General features: G+C 37.5%; 1 protein-coding gene across 1 annotated transcript; it reads right to left on the minus strand.

The window, feature by feature from the left end:
• Positions 1-14,761: 14,761 nt before the first annotated feature.
• On the minus strand, positions 14,762-20,968 carry LOC132285337 (uncharacterized). The gene is made up of 4 exons (XM_059787520.1): positions 20,483-20,968; positions 18,177-18,452; positions 17,697-17,834; positions 14,762-17,222 (listed from the first exon to the last, which is right to left on the minus strand). Exons 1-4 carry the CDS (start codon positions 20,807-20,809, stop codon positions 15,669-15,671), a joined length of 2,295 nt encoding a protein of 764 aa, XP_059643503.1. The 5' UTR covers positions 20,810-20,968; the 3' UTR covers positions 14,762-15,668.
• Positions 20,969-21,867: the final 899 nt, after the last annotated feature.

Here is a 21,867-nt window from a genome sequence, read left to right on the forward strand (position 1 = left end):
TGATATGTTCACTAACATATATGAAATTGAGAATATTTAAATAAGTATTGAAAATTTTATTTAATTATTTTCTTGTATGAAAGTTTAATTCACCTAGTTGTATCTAGTATAGAATTAACTTGTGATATGCTATTAAATTAGGATTTTGCAAGTTCTTTGAAATATTTTAATTTAAGAGCATTTGGATGAGTTTTAAAATCTAGAGATTTTAATTAAACGAATTAATTAAAATCTATTTAATGATTCCATTAACTTGATTAAGTTTTTAACTTGATATTTGTAATGACTAAGACTTATTTACTATCATGTATTAATTTGGGACCATTTGGAGTTACTTTAGAATTTAAAGATTTAATTATCATGTTTTAATTAAATTCTATTTTGTTGTTGTAATGACCTAATTAAGTTTTTGATTTGATATATGTAATGACCATGCTATGATCTTGACATATATGTTAAGTAGGAATTAATTGGATGTGATTTGAAATCTAGAGAAATTAATTAGTTTATTTAATTAATTTTTGATTCTATTGCATTAATGATTTAATCATGTATTTGACGTTAATTGTATGTTTAAATCATGATTTCGGGCTTGTATTATTATTCATAAGATTATGTTTTCAATATTGAATAATATTGTTATAGCGTGTAACGAATCGCACACTGAAGATTCGATATTTTTCATACTATAGTAGTTATGGACTTAGAGCATGTGTTGGGTGTTTCCAAAATTGAATTGTGCATGGTAGATAGTTTTTATCTTGTATATACATGATGATATATATGTTGTTATACAACTTCTTAATTTTGAAAACTTGGGATATCAAATGTTTGACTAAGGGTAAGACATGGTTCTGGTACGGGGGATGTAATACCCCGTAATTAATTAAAGAGTTTAGTGTATTTAAATTCAATTATGTGTGGATTCCTGTACCTATTATTGTGCATGCTTCATTGTTATATTAAGTTCATTTAATGGTGCATGTAAATTAAATGTGTATGTTAAAATAGTAAATTTATTCATTTAATTGTGCATGTATTATTATAATTAATTTTATTTGTTGATTATGTTTAATTAAGCAATATTAGTTAATTAGAATATTATATTTGTGTTATAAAGTATTATGATGATATAATATATTATTTTGTAAATAACAATAATAATAATTTTATTAGTTTAATAATAATAATAATAATAATATAATAATAATAATAATAAAAGTTTATTAATAATAATATTAGTAATAATAATAATAATAGTTATAATAATAATAATAATAATATTAAACCAATGTCATGATGAAATTAGAGATTAGGATAGGATTGCATCAATGTTTATGGGTGGAATTGAAGCCTTATGGTTGGGAGGATGGTTAGTTGATGAAAAAATAAGATATTTGTAATATTTATATTATATATTTTGTATATAAATTAACTAGCTTGCCTTAGAAGAAAATAAAAGGGAGTTAGAAGCAAAGTATAAATTCTAGAGAGTTATTTTATAAGAGTGAAAGGGAAAGAGAAAGAGAAAGAAGCTTGGACCGGTGTAGGCAATTTTACCCGACTACGCGCAGACCGGCGGATTTATTTTAAATCCAAAAAGGCAAGTTATTATCTACTTTTCCCCTTTGAATTAATAAATTAATTGTTTAGCTTATTTTTATGCATAGAGCCAAGGTTTGGAGGTTAATAAATTATTAATTTTATTTTATTAAATTAATGGAATTTTAATTATATAGGATGATATATATTTATTTAATGTCCTATGAAATTAATAATGGCTAAAAATAATTAAATAAGACTTTAGGGATTTTTCTAGAATTTTTTAGATTTTTCCGGGCATTTTCTGCAATTTCCGGCGACCTTCCGGCGAGTTTTCCGGTCGCCGGCAGTGGGGGAGACGACCGGAGTGATCCGGTGCAACGCGGCGCACCATAGGAGGGTGTACGCGCGCATCCTGGCCATTAGTGGAGTCTGATTGATCCGGTGCATCGCGGTCCATGATACCGCGGTACACCCGGATCTGTGGGCGTTGGATGGAGGGAAGATAGGGTGAGATGATCCGGTGTGGCGCGCATGTAGGAAAGATGATACAGCCAACCAACCGGAGAACGCCACGTCAGCAGGAAGCCATCAACGCGCGCGTGGCAGCGCGTGCGCGCGCGTGGGACTCTCCAGACGCGCGTGGGAGCGCGTGGCTAATGCCAGACGCGCGTGGAGGCGCGTGGGAGAGTGGGGAAGGTTGGGCTGCGCGTGGGGAGGCTCTGGGAGGCGCGTGAGGGCGCGTGTGGGGTCCCTACAGCTGCTGGAAATTACCAGAATACCCCTAGGGCCTGTTTTGTAAATTCCAGAACCTTAAACTTGGATTTTTAGGTACTGTGTTGGTATTTACGGGTTTATCGGGCCACGAAATTATTATTTTAACACCCGTTACTTATTCTTGTGACCGATTAATCTTTTCTAGGCATATATTGGCTCGTTCACAGTACGGATACTAATGTGACTTATTTAACGACATTGTTAAATATAAATAGTGTTATTATTGTATTAAATGGTATCAAACATTACTGTTAAATTAAATAAGGCCATGGTTTTAGTCAGATAAATTATCCATGATATCTTATGGGATGTTTATACTGTTAATTGATATTTAAACCATGATTATTATGCTGTGTGCATTTCAGGAAATAAATGGACTGTTTAATTATGTCGCATTTATATTATATGGATGTGTTGCCATATAGAACCATATGAGCTGGCTAATAAGTTTAGACTCATTTATACCTTATGCATTCGTTGCGATAGACAGATGTGTGGCTGTCGGGGTATGTGGTTTAATATTATTGGCATGTGTTGCCTAATTGACATTCTCGGTATATTTATTAATATTGTTGGCATGTGTTGCCTAATTTATATGCTCAGTATATTCATCAGTACTTTGCGAGGTGTTAGCACTGCGTAGTTCGTTATAGTCTGTGTTGTCAGTACCGTGCACCATGTATAATAGCTGATTTCCCGGGTAGGGAAAGGCGACACTTAACCACCTAGTGTGAGTCTAAGTGATCACCGTCTATTCTGGTTGAGGTCATGTTATACATCGGATAGTTCCCATAGGATGTATACAGATATAGTACTCATCCGATTTATAATGATTAATTTATTTGATTCTCTGATTTGGGTCATAGTAGAGAGGACTTGCTCGTGGGGTTGACCCACCATTGTTGTTATTTCAAGATACGGTCAGTATCCGCTTCAAGGCTGAGGTTAGCAGTGTGGGACCATCATCCGAACTCATCTACTCTTACGATCCAGTGCAGGGTAGAAGTTTTATGTAATACTTCAGTTTCAGTTTTTATTTACTTTTGACGTTGAACTCTCAGGGTTATATTTAGGGATCCCTGACGTAGGATTTCCAAGTTGTAATGAAGTACTGCATTAAATAAAGGATGGATGGATGTTGTATTATTTAATGTTTCTTTCCTGTCTAAATCCTTTTATTTCCATCATTTTGTATTCCATGCTTGTATATTGCCAATTGTTTTTGATATCCCTCGTTTTTCGTGTATAAGCCTGATCAACTTATGCGTGGAAAATGTGGGGGTGTTACAGTTGGTATCAGAGCATTCCAGGTTCGAGTGTCTTAGGGATCTGTGATTACTATACTTCCGCGTTGTGTATTCTGATAATTAGAGCCTAAGTATTAGGGTTCTTTGTATTCTTTTAGTCAGTCCATTATAATGTACTGACGTTAGATTTTTTCTGAATTTAAAAGAAGGATGTCTCGGCGTGGGACAAGGAATGCGAATCGTCATCGCAGTATCTCCCCAACTCAAAATGAGAATCAGGAATTTTCTCCTCAAGTTGCTGATATCATTGCACGAGCTGTAGCAGCAGGAGTAACATCTGCTCTACGAAACCAGCAACCTCCTCCGATAGTACCTGTTCCTGAACCAGTGGCACAGCCAATGTCATGGGACAAAGTTCGTCACTCGTTCATCCGGGGAAATCCACCGACATTTGCAGGGTCCACAGATGTCTTGTTAGCATATCAGTGGAAACAAGAGAGCGAGCGTCATCTTCGGATGGTAATCTGTACCGAAGTGCAGAAACAGATGCTGGCTACGTTTATGCTGATAGGCAATGCATTGCAGTGGTGGGAGTCTATTACTACTGTCGATGAGAGGACCAGATTGACGTATGCTGAATTTCAGACTCGCTTTGACGACAAGTATTTTCCTATGTTAGTAAGATCAGCGATGAAGACTGAATTTCTGGATCTGCAACAGGAAGATATGACTGTGGCTGAGTATGAACAGAAGTTCATTAATTTGTCATTATTTGCACCAGAGGAGGTCAATACGGAAGAAAAGAAGCGAGACCGCTTTGTGAAGGGGTTGATATGGCCGATTAAAGTGGTGATCTTAGGTAGTCCGGCATATACTACTTATATCCAGGTGGTTAATGCCGCATTACAGCACTGCCAGATGAGGAGTGATTACCGGAAGTCCAAGGGAGATAAGCGGACTAACCGAGACTACCAGACAGTGGAGAAAGGAAGCAGCAGTGGTGCCAAGTCCAATGATCGGGGCAGATTTCAAGGACATCAACCTTGGAAGAAAAACAAAGGAAACTCAGATGTGCAGAGGGATGGAGTCCCTAATCAGGGTAGACAAGGTGGGATACCTCAGACCGGACAGGAACAGTGGTCGGGAAATCAACAGAGAAGGCAGGCAGGTCCTTTTACGGGACGTTGTTATCACTGTAGAGAGATTGGGCATCCGGCCAAGATGTGTCCCAAAGCTAAGCAGGGACAGTATGGGCAGCCGAGACCTAATCAGCCGTTTCCTCTACCGGCCCCACCGATGCCACGTGGGCAAGTTCAGAATTTTTCGGCACTTCCAGCACCACCATTTCCTCCGGGGCAACCTCCACAGCAATTGCATCATGGCAGAGTTTATAACTTCATGCCACATAATGCGCAGGCTCCTCAGGCTATTGAGGGTATGTTTTCTATACATGGTAGAACTGCTCGTATACTGTTTGACACTGGTGCATCACATTCTTTTGTGTCTAGATCTTTTGTTATCTTATCTGGTATAACGACTCAGTTATGTGACCAACCTCTTAATATTTATACACCATTGGGAGTTGGCGCAATTTTACGAGAGTATAGCGGTGATATCCTTATAGATATGGGCCGGCTTCCATTTCTTGCAAATTTGTTAGTATTAGATATGCATTCGTATGATGTTATACTTGGGATGGACTGGTTATCTCAGTACCATGCTCAGGTTAACTGTTACGAAAAGTCTATTGTATTTTCTATACCAGGACAGGAGATGTATCTTCTCGTTGTACCACAACCTGATAGAGGGCCTAGCACTTATTTATTCGTTCTTGAGGAGGACTCACAGGAAGCGACTGCGGTATCTCTTGACAGCATCCCGGTAGCACAGGAATTCCAGGATGTATTCCAGGAAATTCCAGGCTTGCCACCGAGTCAAGAGATAGACTTCGTTATTGATTTAGCTCCAGGCACTACGCCTATTGCTAAGGCGCCGTACAGAATGGCACCAGTGGAGATGCGAGAGTTGAAAGATCAAATTCAACAGTTGCTCAGCCAGGGATTTATTCGCAGGAGTACTTCACCATGGGGAGCACCAGTACTGTTTGTCAAGAAGAAGGATGGATCTCTTCGTCTTTGTATTGATTACAGAGAACTGAACAAGGTCACTGTTCGCAACAAGTACCCGTTACCCAGAATTGATGACCTGTTTGATCAGTTGAAGGGAGCTACTTACTTTTCAAAGATCGATTTGAGGTCTGGTTATCATCAGCTACGAGTCAGAGAACAAGATGTTCCAAAGACAGCATTCCTCACAAGGTACGGATCTTATGAGTTTCGTGTTGTGCCTTTCGGTTTGACGAACGCTCCAGCTGTCTTTATGGACTTGATGAATAGAGTATTCAGAGAATACTTAGATCAATTTGTCATTGTTTTCATTGATGATATTCTGGTTTACTCTAAGTCGGAGAAGGACCATGCCAGACATTTACGCACAGTATTGCAGACACTTGGAGAACATCAGTTGTTTGCGAAGTTTGAGAAGCGTGAATTTTGGCAGAAAGAGGTCAAATTTCTGGGACATGTAGTGTCAGAAGAAGGGTTAGCAGTAGATCCAGCCAAGGTTGCGGCCGTTATGGAGTGGGGACAGCCTACCTCACCGACAGAGATTCGCAGTTTTCTGGGATTGGCGGGGTATTATCGCCAGTTCATCCAGGGATTTTCCAAAATTGCGGGTCCACTTACTCATCTGACTAAGAAGAATGTACCATTTGTATGGGATGATTCTTGTCAGACTGCTTTTGCTGAATTGAAGAGTAAGTTAACTTCTGCACCTGTCTTAGCCACACCTCAGAGTGGAATCGAGTATATAGTATTTACCGACGCTTCTCTGAAGGGTTTGGGTTGTGTGTTGATGCAAGAAGAGCGACCAGTTTCTTATGGGTCTAGGAAGCTTAAGCCTCATGAGCTTAATTACCCGACTCACGACCTAGAGCTCGCCGCAGTGGTTTTTGCCTTGCGTATTTGGAGACATTATCTTTTGGGGGAGACTTTTCGATTGTTTAGCGATCATAAGAGTCTACAGTATTTGTTCACACAGAGGGAACTGAATATGAGACAGCGCAGATGGTTGGAATTCGTGAAAGACTATCACTTCTCTATACAGTATCATCCAGGGAAGGCGAATGTTGTAGCAGACGCACTCAGTCGCCGACCCTATGTCAGCCTTTCAGCTTTGTTTACAACAGAGTGGGATGCTATGAAGACGGTTGATGAGTTAGCAGACGCTTTTATGGCATGTGTGGTAGTAACTCCTTCTATCATTCATCAGGTCATTCAAGCGCAACTCTCAGATCAACAGTGTATTGATCGGGTTTCGGAGTTAGCCTCCGGAGATGTTCCTTTTTATTCTATAGGGACTGATGGAGGATTGAGGTACAAGGGACGTTTAATTGTGCCTTCAGCTGACAATTTGAGAAATGTTGTGATGAGAGAGACACACACTTCTCAGTTCTCTGTACATCCAGGGGGAGACAAGATGTATCAGGACATGAAACGCCAGTTTTGGTGGGCTGGCATGAAAAGAGATATAGCTATCTTTGTCTCTAAATGTAGCACCTGTCAGATGATTAAGATTGATCATCAGAGACCGCCAGGATCGTTACAGCCACTTCCCATACCATAGTGGAAATGGGAAAGTATTTCCATGGACTTTATAGAGGGATTACCTACTTCACAGCATAATCACAACTCTATTTGGGTCATTGTTGATAGATTGACCAAGTCCGCTCACTTTCTGCCTGTTCGTTCAAACTTTACGTCAGAACAGTATGCTAAGCTGTATATTGCAGAAATGGTGAAACTTCATGGTGTACCATTGTCCATCGTATCAGATAGAGATCCGAAGTTTGTATCAGGATTTTGGAGGAGCTTTCAGCAGGCTTTGGGTACAGAACTATATCTTAGCACTGCTTATCATCCTCAAACAGATGGACAGACTGAGCGAGTTAATCAGATTTTAGAAGACATGTTGCGGGCATGTGTTCTTGATTTTAAGGGCAATTGGGAGGAATATTTGCCGCTTTCAGAGTTTGCTTATAACAAAAGTTATCAGAAAACTATTGGTATGGCACCATTTGAGGCTTTGTACGGTAGACCGTGTAGGTCTCCTGTCTGTTGGCTTGGAGTTGGTGAGAACAGCTTTTTGGGTCCTGAATTTATTAAGGACACGTCAGAAAAGATCGCTATCATTAGGGATCGGATGCGTACAGCTCAAAGTAGACAGAAAAGTTATGCTGACCGTCGAACTCGTGCTTTGGAGTTTAAGGTTGGTGATCAGGTTTTGCTTAAGGTTTCTCCTATGAAGGGAGTAATGCGGTTTGGGTCAAAGGGTAAGCTATCGCCTCGGTTTGTGGGTCCTTTTATGATTACAGATCGGATTGGGGCAGTAGCTTATCGTCTGGCTCTACCAGATAATCTTCATAGGGTACATAATGTTTTTCATGTATCTATGCTGCGAAAATTTCTACGGGAAGAAGATCGATATCAACACATTGATGTGGGTGAGATTGAGTTGCAACCCGATGCAACCTATTTGGAACAACCTTACTGTATTCTCGATCGTAGGAATCAGATACTGCGCACGAAGACTATTCCATTAGTACGTGTACAGTGGAGTCATCATAGTGCTACAGAGTCTACTTGGGAACGGGAAGATATTATCCGTGCCAAGTATCCAGAGCTCTTTAATACAGGTATGTAGTGAATTTCGGGGACGAAATTCCGTTATTAGGGGGGGAGAATGTAATACCCCGTAATTAATTAAAGAGTTTAGTGTATTTAAATTCAATTATGTGTGGATTCCTGTACCTATTATTGTGCATGCTTCATTGTTATATTAAGTTCATTTAATGGTGCATGTAAATTAAATGTGTATGTTAAAATAGTAAATTTATTCATTTAATTGTGCATGTATTATTATAATTAATTTTATTTGTTGATTATGTTTAATTAAGCAATATTAGTTAATTAGAATATTATATTTGTGTTATAAAGTATTATGATGATATAATATATTATTTTGTAAATAACAATAATAATAATTTTATTAGTTTAATAATAATAATAATAATAATATAATAATAATAATAATAAAAGTTTATTAATAATAATATTAGTAATAATAATAATAATAGTTATAATAATAATAATAATAATATTAAACCAATGTCATGATGAAATTAGAGATTAGGATAGGATTGCATCAATGTTTATGGGTGGAATTGAAGCCTTATGGTTGGGAGGATGGTTAGTTGATGAAAAAATAAGATATTTGTAATATTTATATTATATATTTTGTATATAAATTAACTAGCTTGCCTTAGAAGAAAATAAAAGGGAGTTAGAAGCAAAGTATAAATTCTAGAGAGTTATTTTATAAGAGTGAAAGGGAAAGAGAAAGAGAAAGAAGCTTGGACCGGTGTAGGCAATTTTACCCGACTACGCGCAGACCGGCGGATTTATTTTAAATCCAAAAAGGCAAGTTATTATCTACTTTTCCCCTTTGAATTAATAAATTAATTGTTTAGCTTATTTTTATGCATAGAGCCAAGGTTTGGAGGTTAATAAATTATTAATTTTATTTTATTAAATTAATGGAATTTTAATTATATAGGATGATATATATTTATTTAATGTCCTATGAAATTAATAATGGCTAAAAATAATTAAATAAGACTTTAGGGATTTTTCTAGAATTTTTTAGATTTTTCCGGGCATTTTCTGCAATTTCCGGCGACCTTCCGGCGAGTTTTCCGGTCGCCGGCAGTGGGGGAGACGACCGGAGTGATCCGGTGCAACGCGGCGCACCATAGGAGGGTGTACGCGCGCATCCTGGCCATTAGTGGAGTCTGATTGATCCGGTGCATCGCGGTCCATGATACCGCGGTACACCCGGATCTGTGGGCGTTGGATGGAGGGAAGATAGGGTGAGATGATCCGGTGTGGCGCGCATGTAGGAAAGATGATACAGCCAACCAACCGGAGAACGCCACGTCAGCAGGAAGCCATCAACGCGCGCGTGGCAGCGCGTGCGCGCGCGTGGGACTCTCCAGACGCGCGTGGGAGCGCGTGGCTAATGCCAGACGCGCGTGGAGGCGCGTGGGAGAGTGGGGAAGGTTGGGCTGCGCGTGGGGAGGCTCTGGGAGGCGCGTGAGGGCGCGTGTGGGGTCCTTACAGCTGCTGGAAATTACCAGAATACCCCTAGGGCCTGTTTTGTAAATTCCAGAACCTTAAACTTGGATTTTTAGGTACTGTGTTGGTATTTACGGGTTTATCGGGCCACGAAATTATTATTTTAACACCCGTTACTTATTCTTGTGACCGATTAATCTTTTCTAGGCATATATTGGCTCGTTCACAGTACGGATACTAATGTGACTTATTTAACGACATTGTTAAATATAAATAGTGTTATTATTGTATTAAATGGTATCAAACATTACTGTTAAATTAAATAAGGCCATGGTTTTAGTCAGATAAATTATCCATGATATCTTATGGGATGTTTATACTGTTAATTGATATTTAAACCATGATTATTATGCTGTGTGCATTTCAGGAAATAAATGGACTGTTTAATTATGTCGCATTTATATTATATGGATGTGTTGCCATATAGAACCATATGAGCTGGCTAATAAGTTTAGACTCATTTATACCTTATGCATTCGTTGCGATAGACAGATGTGTGGCTGTCGGGGTATGTGGTTTAATATTATTGGCATGTGTTGCCTAATTGACATTCTCGGTATATTTATTAATATTGTTGGCATGTGTTGCCTAATTTATATGCTCAGTATATTCATCAGTACTTTGCGAGGTGTTAGCACTGCGTAGTTCGTTATAGTCTGTGTTGTCAGTACCGTGCACCATGTATAATAGCTGATTTCCCGGGTAGGGAAAGGCGACACTTAACCACCTAGTGTGAGTCTAAGTGATCACCGTCTATTCTGGTTGAGGTCATGTTATACATCGGATAGTTCCCATAGGATGTATACAGATATAGTACTCATCCGATTTATAATGATTAATTTATTTGATTCTCTGATTTGGGTCATAGTAGAGAGGACTTGCTCGTGGGGTTGACCCACCATTGTTGTTATTTCAAGATACGGTCAGTATCCGCTTCAAGGCTGAGGTTAGCAGTGTGGGACCATCATCCGAACTCATCTACTCTTACGATCCAGTGCAGGGTAGAAGTTTTATGTAATACTTCAGTTTCAGTTTTTATTTACTTTTGACGTTGAACTCTCAGGGTTATATTTAGGGATCCCTGACGTAGGATTTCCAAGTTGTAATGAAGTACTGCATTAAATAAAGGATGGATGGATGTTGTATTATTTAATGTTTCTTTCCTGTCTAAATCCTTTTATTTCCATCATTTTGTATTCCATGCTTGTATATTGCCAATTGTTTTTGATATCCCTCGTTTTTCGTGTATAAGCCTGATCAACTTATGCGTGGAAAATGTGGGGGTGTTACAGGGGATGAGAGCTCCCTTATTAGTCTAGTGGGCACGCAGGGTAGGCTACCCATGGGTTAGTAGCCCAAAAGTAGCCCCATGTCGGTCTGATCCGATCGATGTTCGAGTATCCACCTTTTTTTATTTCAAATTTCATTACAAGTTAATAGCACTAAATTGTTATAACTTGTTGTTTCCGCATTTTAGATTTCAAGTTGATAACTTTGATAATCTATGTCTTGATGCGTTATATTAGATATTCTAATGATACTAAATTATTATATTTAGTTGTTTTCCGCATTTTAGATTTTAAGTTGATAACTTTGATAATCTATGTCTTGATGCGTTGTATTAGATATTCTAATGATACTAAATTGTTATATTTAGTTGTTTTCCACATTTTAGATTTCAAATGGAAAACTTTGATAATCTATGTCTTGATGTGTTGTATTAGATGTTCTAATTATACTTAATTGTTATACTTAGTTGTTTTCGCACTTTAGATTTCAAGTTTATAATATTGATAATCTATATTTTGTTGCGTTGTTTTGGAAATTCCAATGTTAATTAAATTGCATTGAAATTGTAATTTGTATTTTAATTGTTCTAATGTTGCCTAGGATGATTTCTTAGACTCATTTGGAACTTAGATGTTAGGTGGCATGAACCGTCTTAGTTGTTTTTGCATTTTAGGTTACAAGTTGATAACTTTGATAACCTATGTATTGTTGTGTTATCCTGTATGCTTCTATGTCGTTCACTTGCATAAATATTGAGGTTTATGCTAGAAATGCTTTAAAGTAGCTTATGATGATCTTTGAGTCTCATTTTTGACATAAACGTTAAATGACATGAACCTTTTGAATTGCTTCACATTAATGTAATAATCGTGTAAAACGTTAGGTCTATGCATGCTCATTCCCTATGAGTAATACAAGTTACTCACCCCACTGAATGCGACTTGTTTCAGGTACAGGAAATCATGATTTGAGATTCATACTATGCCTTGGATGTTTTGTAGACTTGAAGTATTTAATTCATACAATTGTTAGCATGAAATCTTATTTTTAGTTTAAAATGTCAAAACTTGTATATTTGGTTCTAAATATGTAATGTGTACATAAGTACACATTTTGAGATGTATTTGACATGTATGTAATGAGGTCATGGGCCAAGTACCTTTATTTTGTATTCTAATTATTTTTACTTTCAAACTATTTTATTGAAAAATAGAAAAATGGCATGCTTTAACTTCACTACATTTACATGGGTGGTGGGAAGTGGGCTTTAGCACTTCCATATGGTCTCTTGATTTATGCATGGCCAAGGGCCAAACGGTCCTTTGAAACCATTTGATATTTTTTTTAGTTTCAAGTTTCTCTTTTAAAAGCCATTTTAGGCAAAATTTAAGGTTTAATAGGTGATATTTTGTGTTTAGCGACCATTGAGGCCTATTGAAACGCGTGTAAATATGTATATTACGTTTGCGTGAATACTCACCTTGCACAAAATATCACATTTGTATGAAATGGATGCTTCTTGGTCTCAAGTTTTCCATTTAAAGCATTTTCTTTACATTTTGAGGTATGGATATGTGGTATTTTGCATCGGGCATTTTTGGGAGCTGCGGACCATTCCTGCGCGCTTAAAAGCACTAATTACGTTTGCGTGCATGTTTGTTTTAGCACATAACACCATTTAGGGTCAAATGAACACTTGGTTCAAAGTTGTTTATTTATTTATTCTTTTTTTTTTTTTATCATTTTTGACCTAAACTGATTTAGGGGTATTTTTGAAATTTCTTTTGAAAAATAAATTCCGATCTTGACATGGTTATGTAGAAAACGTAATTTTAGGGGGGTTTCTTCACAACATTTTTCCAGAAAATGTCGTCTCAATCTTGAAAACCCTGCATTAAATCTGATTTTCTTGTACGCGCATGCATTTTTAGAAAAAGTCTGTTATAAGTGCATTTTGGGGATTTCACGTAATAAAAAAAAAAAAAAATTTCTTCCAACATGGTCAGCTTGGAAAAATTATTTTAAGAGGGGTTTCTTCTTCGTGTTTTTCCAAAAAACGTCGTTTAGTGCCTCAAAACGGCACACAATTTCAGCATTCTTCTGCCCAGCACTATTTACTGTTGTCAAAATACTATTCACGGCCGCGACGACGTCAAAACTTTGTTTCGACTTTTCTCTTCCATTCAGACTCCGAATAAAGTGATTCTTGAGTCTAAGCTCATTATTTTTTTGTCGTCTTTCCAATGGTGTGCTCGGTAACACCCAAATCTTGCTATAAATTACCATTTTGCCCTTGGGGCTAAACTTGTCCGTTTTTAAAACGTCGCTTCCACTTGTTCTCTTTTTGTTTCCGTAGCTTCATGAGAAGTCATGATTGTGTTTTAGGAATGATGTACATTTCTAGAGATGTTTCCATGTAAAGAGACCATTTTGCCCTTGATGGCTTATTTGGTCTTTTCTGATCTTTTTCTTCCACGTTAGTTCTTGTTTAGTTTCGTAGCCTCATGAAAGGTCACTTTGGCGTAATGCATCTCTAGAGACTTGATTTCTATTTTCGCTTCCGCAATCGTATCCGTTATTGGGTCAAACTTCGGTTCATCACATGACGCACTGACTTGAAAAACCAGGGCCGTCACAATTTTTGTCTCAAAAATATTTTCCATCCACTTTGTTACCCCCTCGGATAGTTGAGGGGGTTTTTTGGCAAAAAATTAGTTAAGGGGGTTTTATTGCAAAACGCGAATAGTCGAGGGGCTTTGCCCTTAATTTAATAATAATTTTTTTAAAAATAATGCCAAATCAAAAGACTCTATTATTTTTTTCCTTTCTCCTAAACACTATATTACCCTATTTATTTTTATTTTTTTGAAAAAAAAAAACCTAATCAAATGTCATTCCAAAAAAAATTATTTTTGTAAAATTTAATAATATAAATTTGGTATGAAAATTGATATCTTGCATTTTAATGGCATTTTATGATAGTTTTGTCATTTCGTATCAAAATATAAGGTGATTAAGGTCTTTTAATATAAGGAAATCGTAACTTAGTCATTTTTTGAATTTTAATTAATGACGGGGTGTTGTTGAACATATGCACCAAATTTCAGAAAAATGTCAAAATAGTAAAAGCCAAATGCTTCACAGTGTGTAATTTATCCAAACTTCACGGGAGGTCAGTATAATTTACTCTTATTTCAAAACAATTATATTAAATCCTACAACAATTAAATCGAATCGTACACTGTGATATAATTCTATATTTATTGTGTGCGCTTTCCACACGAGAAAAACTTTCACGCATGTATAACACACGCCGATAATGAATGGTTGAATACGCCTGTTGTACGGTACAACGGGCGCAATAAAATTTTTCTTCTTCTACGCCTCATTGGTATAGACACTCAATGATAATGCAACATTTCAAAAAAAAGTTAACCCAACTATTTGTAAAATTATTAATATTATGATAATATTTTAGATAAATATATAATGACAGACCGGCTCACCCAATATTTACTCCCTCAGTTGCCATATGGCGATATCGGGACTGATTTGGAAAGTCCGACCCTGTTTAGTTGGTTAATTGACTTACTGTACAGCCATCATCATTGCTTCCTAATTCCTTCTTGTGTTTATCAAGTAAGACGTGCGGTACTCTCTCCATCTGCGAGCGCATCCGAATGCTCTGCAACAATATTTTTGTGCTGATATGAAGATTTGAATATCTGAAAGGCTCAGCAACGAGACACTATTGGTGGTATTCCTTATTTCTCATGCAATTTCATAGTCTTCCTCTTTCTTTCTTTTTTTTCTTTTTTTTTTTTTAAAAAAATAATAATAATAATAGTAATAATAGATTTGCACTTGGCATTCCATAGGTGAAAATTTCTATATCTGATTGTTGTCTGTAAAACTTTTCTTTGAAACTTAACAACTTTAGATTCTAATAAGTTAAATGTGGTGAATCAATGTTCTGAGGATGCTATGAAGATTCAACATTTGCAAGAAGGATCTATCACAATTCTAACTTTACACTATTTGGTAATGAGGCGTTAGTCGTTTGTTCCAAACTTGTCTGTTTAGTGTGAGGTGTCCTTGAATTTGCTGGAGCAGCTTTGGCTATATTGTACAAGTGTTTGGAAAGGATGAGTGCTAAATCGGGAGGCCGGGTTAGAATTCGCAAAACAAGTTTGGAAGAAGACTGAACTAGCAATACTTGCATGCCGGTATAATGGTCCACTCTCATCACCTATAAGTCCAGTGTTGGGGAGGGTTCTGTGCTACTATCGAAGGTGGAGATTGAACCACCTATAATGGTCCATTCTTATCACCTGATGATAAAATCTCCACCTTTGATTAAGTTCAAGACCCTCTCCAAGATCCTTACTCATACCTACATATTGAACAAATTTCAAAGACTTTTGCCCCTTCCATCTTCAAAATGCATTTACAGCTCAGGAAAACAAAACCTTTACAATGAGAAAGAGACAGTTGCAAATACTTCAAGATGAAGTATTTTGCTGAACACCACCTATACACGATAACTAGACAGCCTTTCCGTTCATGTATCTCTCTGCTTCTTATCAAACAAGGCCTCCCTTGTGACAAGTTTTATTCCTCTGACCCACAGCTCTGCCATTTCATGTCCACCCTCACACACAAAATGCACTTCTTTGTTTTTCGTTGTCATCACCCGAAACACTCCAGGTCCAGCAGCATCACCCTTCCTCTGTCTAAGTCGCTGGAAGCTTGAGCTCGGCCCCACTTCAGCCTCTCTGCATCTCACATTTCTCCGGCTTGATTTACCCCACCGCAACAATCCTCTAGCCTCCATCATTTTAATAACTTTCCCATGAGGAGCTCCTTTCCCGCCTTTGGTGTGCTTCTGCACATGCGAACCACCTAATACCAGCTTGCGAGCAAGCTCATCCAGTATCACACGTTCTGCATCATTTTGCATGCCACCTTCCTTCCTAGCAAGTGAGAGTGCAGTTTCACCCTTCACATTTTTTATGTCACAACATGCTCCACACGAGATCAAAATCTCGCACATACGTCCATGCCCTTCCCTAGCTGCCAACATGAGTGGTGTGTAGCCATCACCATCAGGGACGTTTACATCATAACCCCTTGTAGTCAACAGTTTAACTGCATCCATGTCTCCACGACGAGCTGCACAATGTAGGGCATAAAACCATCCAGCATTTCGATCACCCTTTTCAAGGGCAAATTCAAGCATTACCTTCTCAAATAGGTCACGGTTCTGATTTAATTTGGACAGGGTAATGGCAGTCTCACCAGATTTGTTAGACAGCTTTACATCAGCCCCTGCATAGACAAGCAACCGAAATGCTTCAACACAACCTTCCATTGCAGTAATCATTATTGCTGAAAAACCTGTGTCATCCTGATAATCAAGATCAATTCCTGTCCTTGCAATCAGAGCTTTCAAGCCTTGAATATCACCTGATCGAGCTACGAATAATAGAGGAGTAAAAACAGAAACATTGCTGGAGTTGGGAACCTTTCCAGCTCTAATTAGATCTAAGACAGCTTGTTGAAACCCAAGGGACCATTGGTTCGACCCAGCAATAGAAATTGCAGACTGGCCAGCTACATTGACCAAGCCAAAATCAGCACCAGCTCTGGTCAATACTGTGAGACACTCTTCTCGCTTATATTTTGCACATATCATCAAAGCTGTCTCACCGGTATCTGTCCTTGAGTTTAGATCACAGCCAAAGTCAATTAGGCATTGAAGGATTGTTGAGAATCCAAGACGTGCAGCCATGTGTATTGGACGGAACTCAATTGTCCCGGATGTTTTAATGGGGGATTCTATATCAGCACCACAATTCAAGAGCACATTGATGGCACTTGTATTACCGCAGAGGATGGCATGGTGGAGGAGGGTTCTTCCGCAATGAGTTGTGTCAAGGGGTAGATGTTGGAGGAGCATGCTTAAGATGGCACCACTGAATTCAAAGTACTCCACTGCACACCAGGTGATGGCATAGGGCTCCGCCAGTCCGGCACCCACTCGGAACTCTTCACCTGAAGCCATATCCCACGACCATGCTCCCAGTGGCACTTTGATGTCTGTTCTGGCACCAGCCTTTGTTTTTTTTCCATTTCAGGATAAAGCCAAAAGAGGGTTGTTAGTAATGTTAACTTTTATCTCATCTATAGAAACTAACAGCAAGATATTTATCAATTATCACTCTTGAAGCCAAGACTTGGTCAACAGTACACAATTCAGTGTGTCAACGAGATGATAAAGTTTCTGTTGAGATTCTCATGCAGTACATTGAATCATCACCAGGGAAATATCATCCCAAGGTACAATCCAGCTGTTTTATAGTTGTTACACCAAGGACAAGGATGGGCCACCCATTTGCTATACAGAGCCAAGATATGGTTCATTTCCTTCCGAATCTCTTTCATTAATACTATGAATTTATTTATTTTCAGTGATTGTACTTTGGTATTTGTGCCTTTCACTTAAGATAAAAAGGACAATTCATTTCAAACCCCTTATCTTCTAACTCTTGTGAACTGTTATCATCCAAATTAAAGATAAGAAGCACACCTGTATTAGTAGACGGACAACAGTGACCTGCTTGCTAACGACTGCAGCAATAAGAGCAGTACAGTCAACATTTGTATGCAGAGAAGGTTTAGATGATCGAAGCAGCATCCGATCAGTTGCATTCACATCCACTCCACACTGCCATTAAGTAAAGCAAATTGTAAGCAAGACGTAGATCATGGAGCAAGACATTCAAGATAATTACTGGTAGCCTAGATGGTGTACTATTAAATGCATAACAATAACAAATTTAGATCCCAAAAGGCACTCAGCTCCACACACTATAACCATATTCTGAAGAAAGTATGAGCAAGTTTGGGCAATTCAACTGTTGACAGGTGGTTAAATGTCTGTCCAGAGAGGAATAACTTTTAACTAGCCCAAATTGTATGCAATTACCATGAGAGTTAAAACTTAAACACCCAACCTTGTTTGAATATGATGTTTTACCATGGCCAGGGAAAAAAATGATCATTTTACCTTCATGAGAGCATCCACCACATCCACGAACCCTCTGCAACATGCAGTGACAAGAGAATGCACAGCAACATGGGGCCGAATCAAATCGGATCCCATGAGCAGCTCCGCAAGTCTTGCATGCCCATGACAGCTAGCTTCTAACAGAGCCTCCTCGCAAGCAGCTTGAGAAGCTCCAGCTTTAATCAAGATTTCCAAAATCTCAAGGTGGCCCTCCCTCACTGCTGCTGTTGTCGCGAAGCCTCTGAAGAGTTTCTGGTTCACATCGGCTCCAACGCACTGTCATTTTGAAAAAAGTACCAATCTTCAGTACATTGCAATTTGCAAGGATGATGAAAAGACCTTCACAAGAAGACATGATTCTCAATTTTTTTCTATTCTTTAAAAATCTTAATGCATACGAAGAATACACAGCTAGTACCACATAAAGTATATTGGATTCTTCATGAGTTACAAGTGCTCATGGCCACAAACAGACAAAAAGGGGGAACAGAAGCGATGTGACAGACAATGCGGCATGGAACTTTCAACAAGCAGCACACGAGAGATCATTAATAACAAGAAGAGGGGGAATGTATCATGTACTTGTGCTGCTATTTACTCCTTCAGGACCTGGTCAATGGTTATCGGACAACTCCAAATGGGCCTTGCCGACCCAAATGCAAATATAAAAATAGCTTATCTTATTTATTTATTTTTCATATTTTTCTTCCTTGAAACCTCATATGCTACCTTCCCAAATGCCATGCTGCTAATCTTTGAAAGTCAATTAGTTTAGCAAGAAATCAATAAATAATAATGTGGTTTCAAGGTTTATGAACATATAAAATGAAATTTGACAAGAAACAATGGTGATGATCTGATTTTTGGATTACAATTTTTTTTTTTTTTTTTTTTTTAACTGAATGATAAACATTCATTTCTCAAGTAATGTGAAAAACATGTATGATTGATTTTGAAAGTAGGTCTTCAGAATATTTAGACGCTACTCGCGTTAAATCTCCGAAATATTTAAGAGTCCAATTTAAAGTTGAAAAACTCCTAATCTCACAAATCATCTTCGAATCTTGGCTTTAAAGAGAACATCAACCTTAACCATGCGACTGCATGAATGAAAAAGAAAAGACTATCAACTTCAAAGAAGAGGAATAGAGAACTTTAACTTCGAATTAAAGTCAGTGGTACTTAAAACCTTCACTTTTCAGGATTCAAAGATCCTCATTGTCCTGAAGCAAATATATAACTAAGATTAACAGATCCCTTTTTATCTTTTGGTAACAAATCCGTGATCCATAAAATCTCAGTAATCATGCAGACAACAGATTGGTGGAAAGTCGAATTGTTTTATCCAAATCAGAAAGAACAAAACTGCTAAAAACAGGGATTCTTAGCTTGGGTGGGTATCTCCTCCTACTCTGTTACAGTGAGGTGCAGGGACATGGTAATTTGGATTGGGGGTTATGACCAGGAAAGCACTTCTCATGATTCAAAAGCTCCCATTATCCTAGATGGAATATATAACAAGAATTAAGAGGCTAATGAAAACAGTAATATCCCAAGCCATCAAATTGCAGTATTAAAACAAATAACTGCAGATTATTTCGAAAATCAAAATTTTAGAGGGACTAAGAAATAAAAGCTTTAAAAAATAATAAAAAAATAATAAAAAAAATAAAAAACTCATTGTGAGAACGCAATTATACAACCGAAGTAAGACACTTAATTGCATACTGGTCGAGCAAATCATAGCAATTAAATAGGCAATGAAAACAGTAATAAGAAGTTTATTTTACTTTAAAAAAAAAAAAAAAAGTAATATGAAGCTTATTTTGAAAAAAAAAAAAAAAAAAAAAAAAAAAAAAGAAAAGAAAAGAAAAGAAATTGTATAAGAAATTTAAAAAGTAAAAAGGAAACCAAAAAAAAAAAAAAAAAAAAAAAAAAAGAACATAGGCACACACATTAAAGCACCTAGTTTCAAATTTTGAAATTTTGAGTAAGGACATTTACTAGATAGAGTGATGGCGATTGGAAAAGAGCTGAGATTCGGTAAGCCAAAATGCAGCAAACGAGAGAGAGTGCGTGTCATGTTCCGATTTCAACAGATTACAGTATCAATCGATGAATCAAAAATTGAAAATAAAACAAGAATGTAAACGAGCACAACAAACAGTCATATACAAGTATAAAGCACATATCAAGGGCTTCAAAACCAGTAGAATCTAACTGTACCATACAAATAGCTTAAATCTAAACACAAACGAAATTGATCGGATCGTTATAGCCTAGCAATCAAAGTAGAATCACATTACCAGTAGCTTCCTGACGAGCGTCACATTTCCAGCATGAACAGCGAGGAACAAAGGCGTGACATCAGTCCTGAACTCCTCATACTCGACTCTAGCTTCATTTGCCGATTCGTCGTGACACAACACCTCCGACTTCCGAATCTTCAAGCACACAGCGCCGATGATGTTGACGTCGACGAACGGATCGGCAATGCATTCGAATGCCGATTTGAGATCGTTGCAGTGGGAAGCTTCAAGGAGTCGCTGAGAGACCTCAGCTTCACAGTCCACCGGAAACACCTGTTTTCCGGCGAGAAAACCGCCGCCTCCTGAGTGGCCAAACACCGTCATTTCCGGCGAGGCGAGAACTGAGACTGTGTTCTCTGACTTCGCTTGTGTGTAGATATATAATACTCTGGCTCTGTCTTTGTATATTAGTTTCTCTCTCTATATACACGAGACTCGAGAGGGGAGAAACTCAAAAGAAGTGAGCGGCAGAGACAAATAGAGGGAAGGACTGAGAGGGCATCATATATATTGGGATGGTTTAACTTTAACCACGGTTTAAAAGTGTACGACTCTGCGTGCTGTGAAAGAAGGTGAGACTGTCTGTTTGGTTGCGGTTATAATCTCACAAAAACAACATGTCGTGGCTGTCGTATTCTACTTGATGTTTTTTTAAGTGTAGAAAATATCATGGTTACTTTTTAAAAAATTTGAGTGTGTGCAAGTGTTTTTTGAAAAATAAATTGTGCAGTGCAAGTATATGATATAAGATACAGTTGATTCAATCATATAAATTGGAGTACAGGTCCACATATTGCTATTTTTGTTCCATTTGTGAGTCTAGATCCGATTAAAGTCTTGTGGGTATATTGTATAATTTATATATTAAAACTTAAAACTAATATTCTGTTAATTTTTACTCAAATTCATGATAGATAATCCAAAGAAGATATCAATTTGAATTAACAAATTTTGAATTCAAAGTTATAATCCATAACCAGATAAGATAGATAACAATTTGATATAGGGATTGCTTGGAATGTGTTATAATATTATTTTTATGATATTGGTCTTTAAATTTGAACACATGTCAAGTTTGGAACTGTTGATTTTGGTTTGAAATAGTTTATAATATATTAGATTTTTTGGCCAAACCCCAGATCATCAAATTGGTGACATTGTGTGTTTTGGTACTAGAGTGAAGGAACTAAAGCAAATTTATGAATTTTTCAAAATAAATTTTGGTTACCAAATATAATTCCAATTTCTACCTAAAACACTCCTACAACAAAATGGTTGTTTTGATATTAATTAAAAACATAACGTCCCATGCCAAATTGGCCCTTAGATGTCATCAAACCTGATATATTTCATTGTTCTTGAGAGTTTCTAGGATATGGTAA

This window comes from Cornus florida, unplaced genomic scaffold (assembly GCF_030987335.1).
Source record: "Cornus florida cultivar Cherokee Brave unplaced genomic scaffold, ASM3098733v1 CherokeeBrave_3.0.0_Hap2_Chr11, whole genome shotgun sequence".
In the NCBI taxonomy this organism is placed as follows: domain Eukaryota; kingdom Viridiplantae; phylum Streptophyta; class Magnoliopsida; order Cornales; family Cornaceae; genus Cornus; species Cornus florida.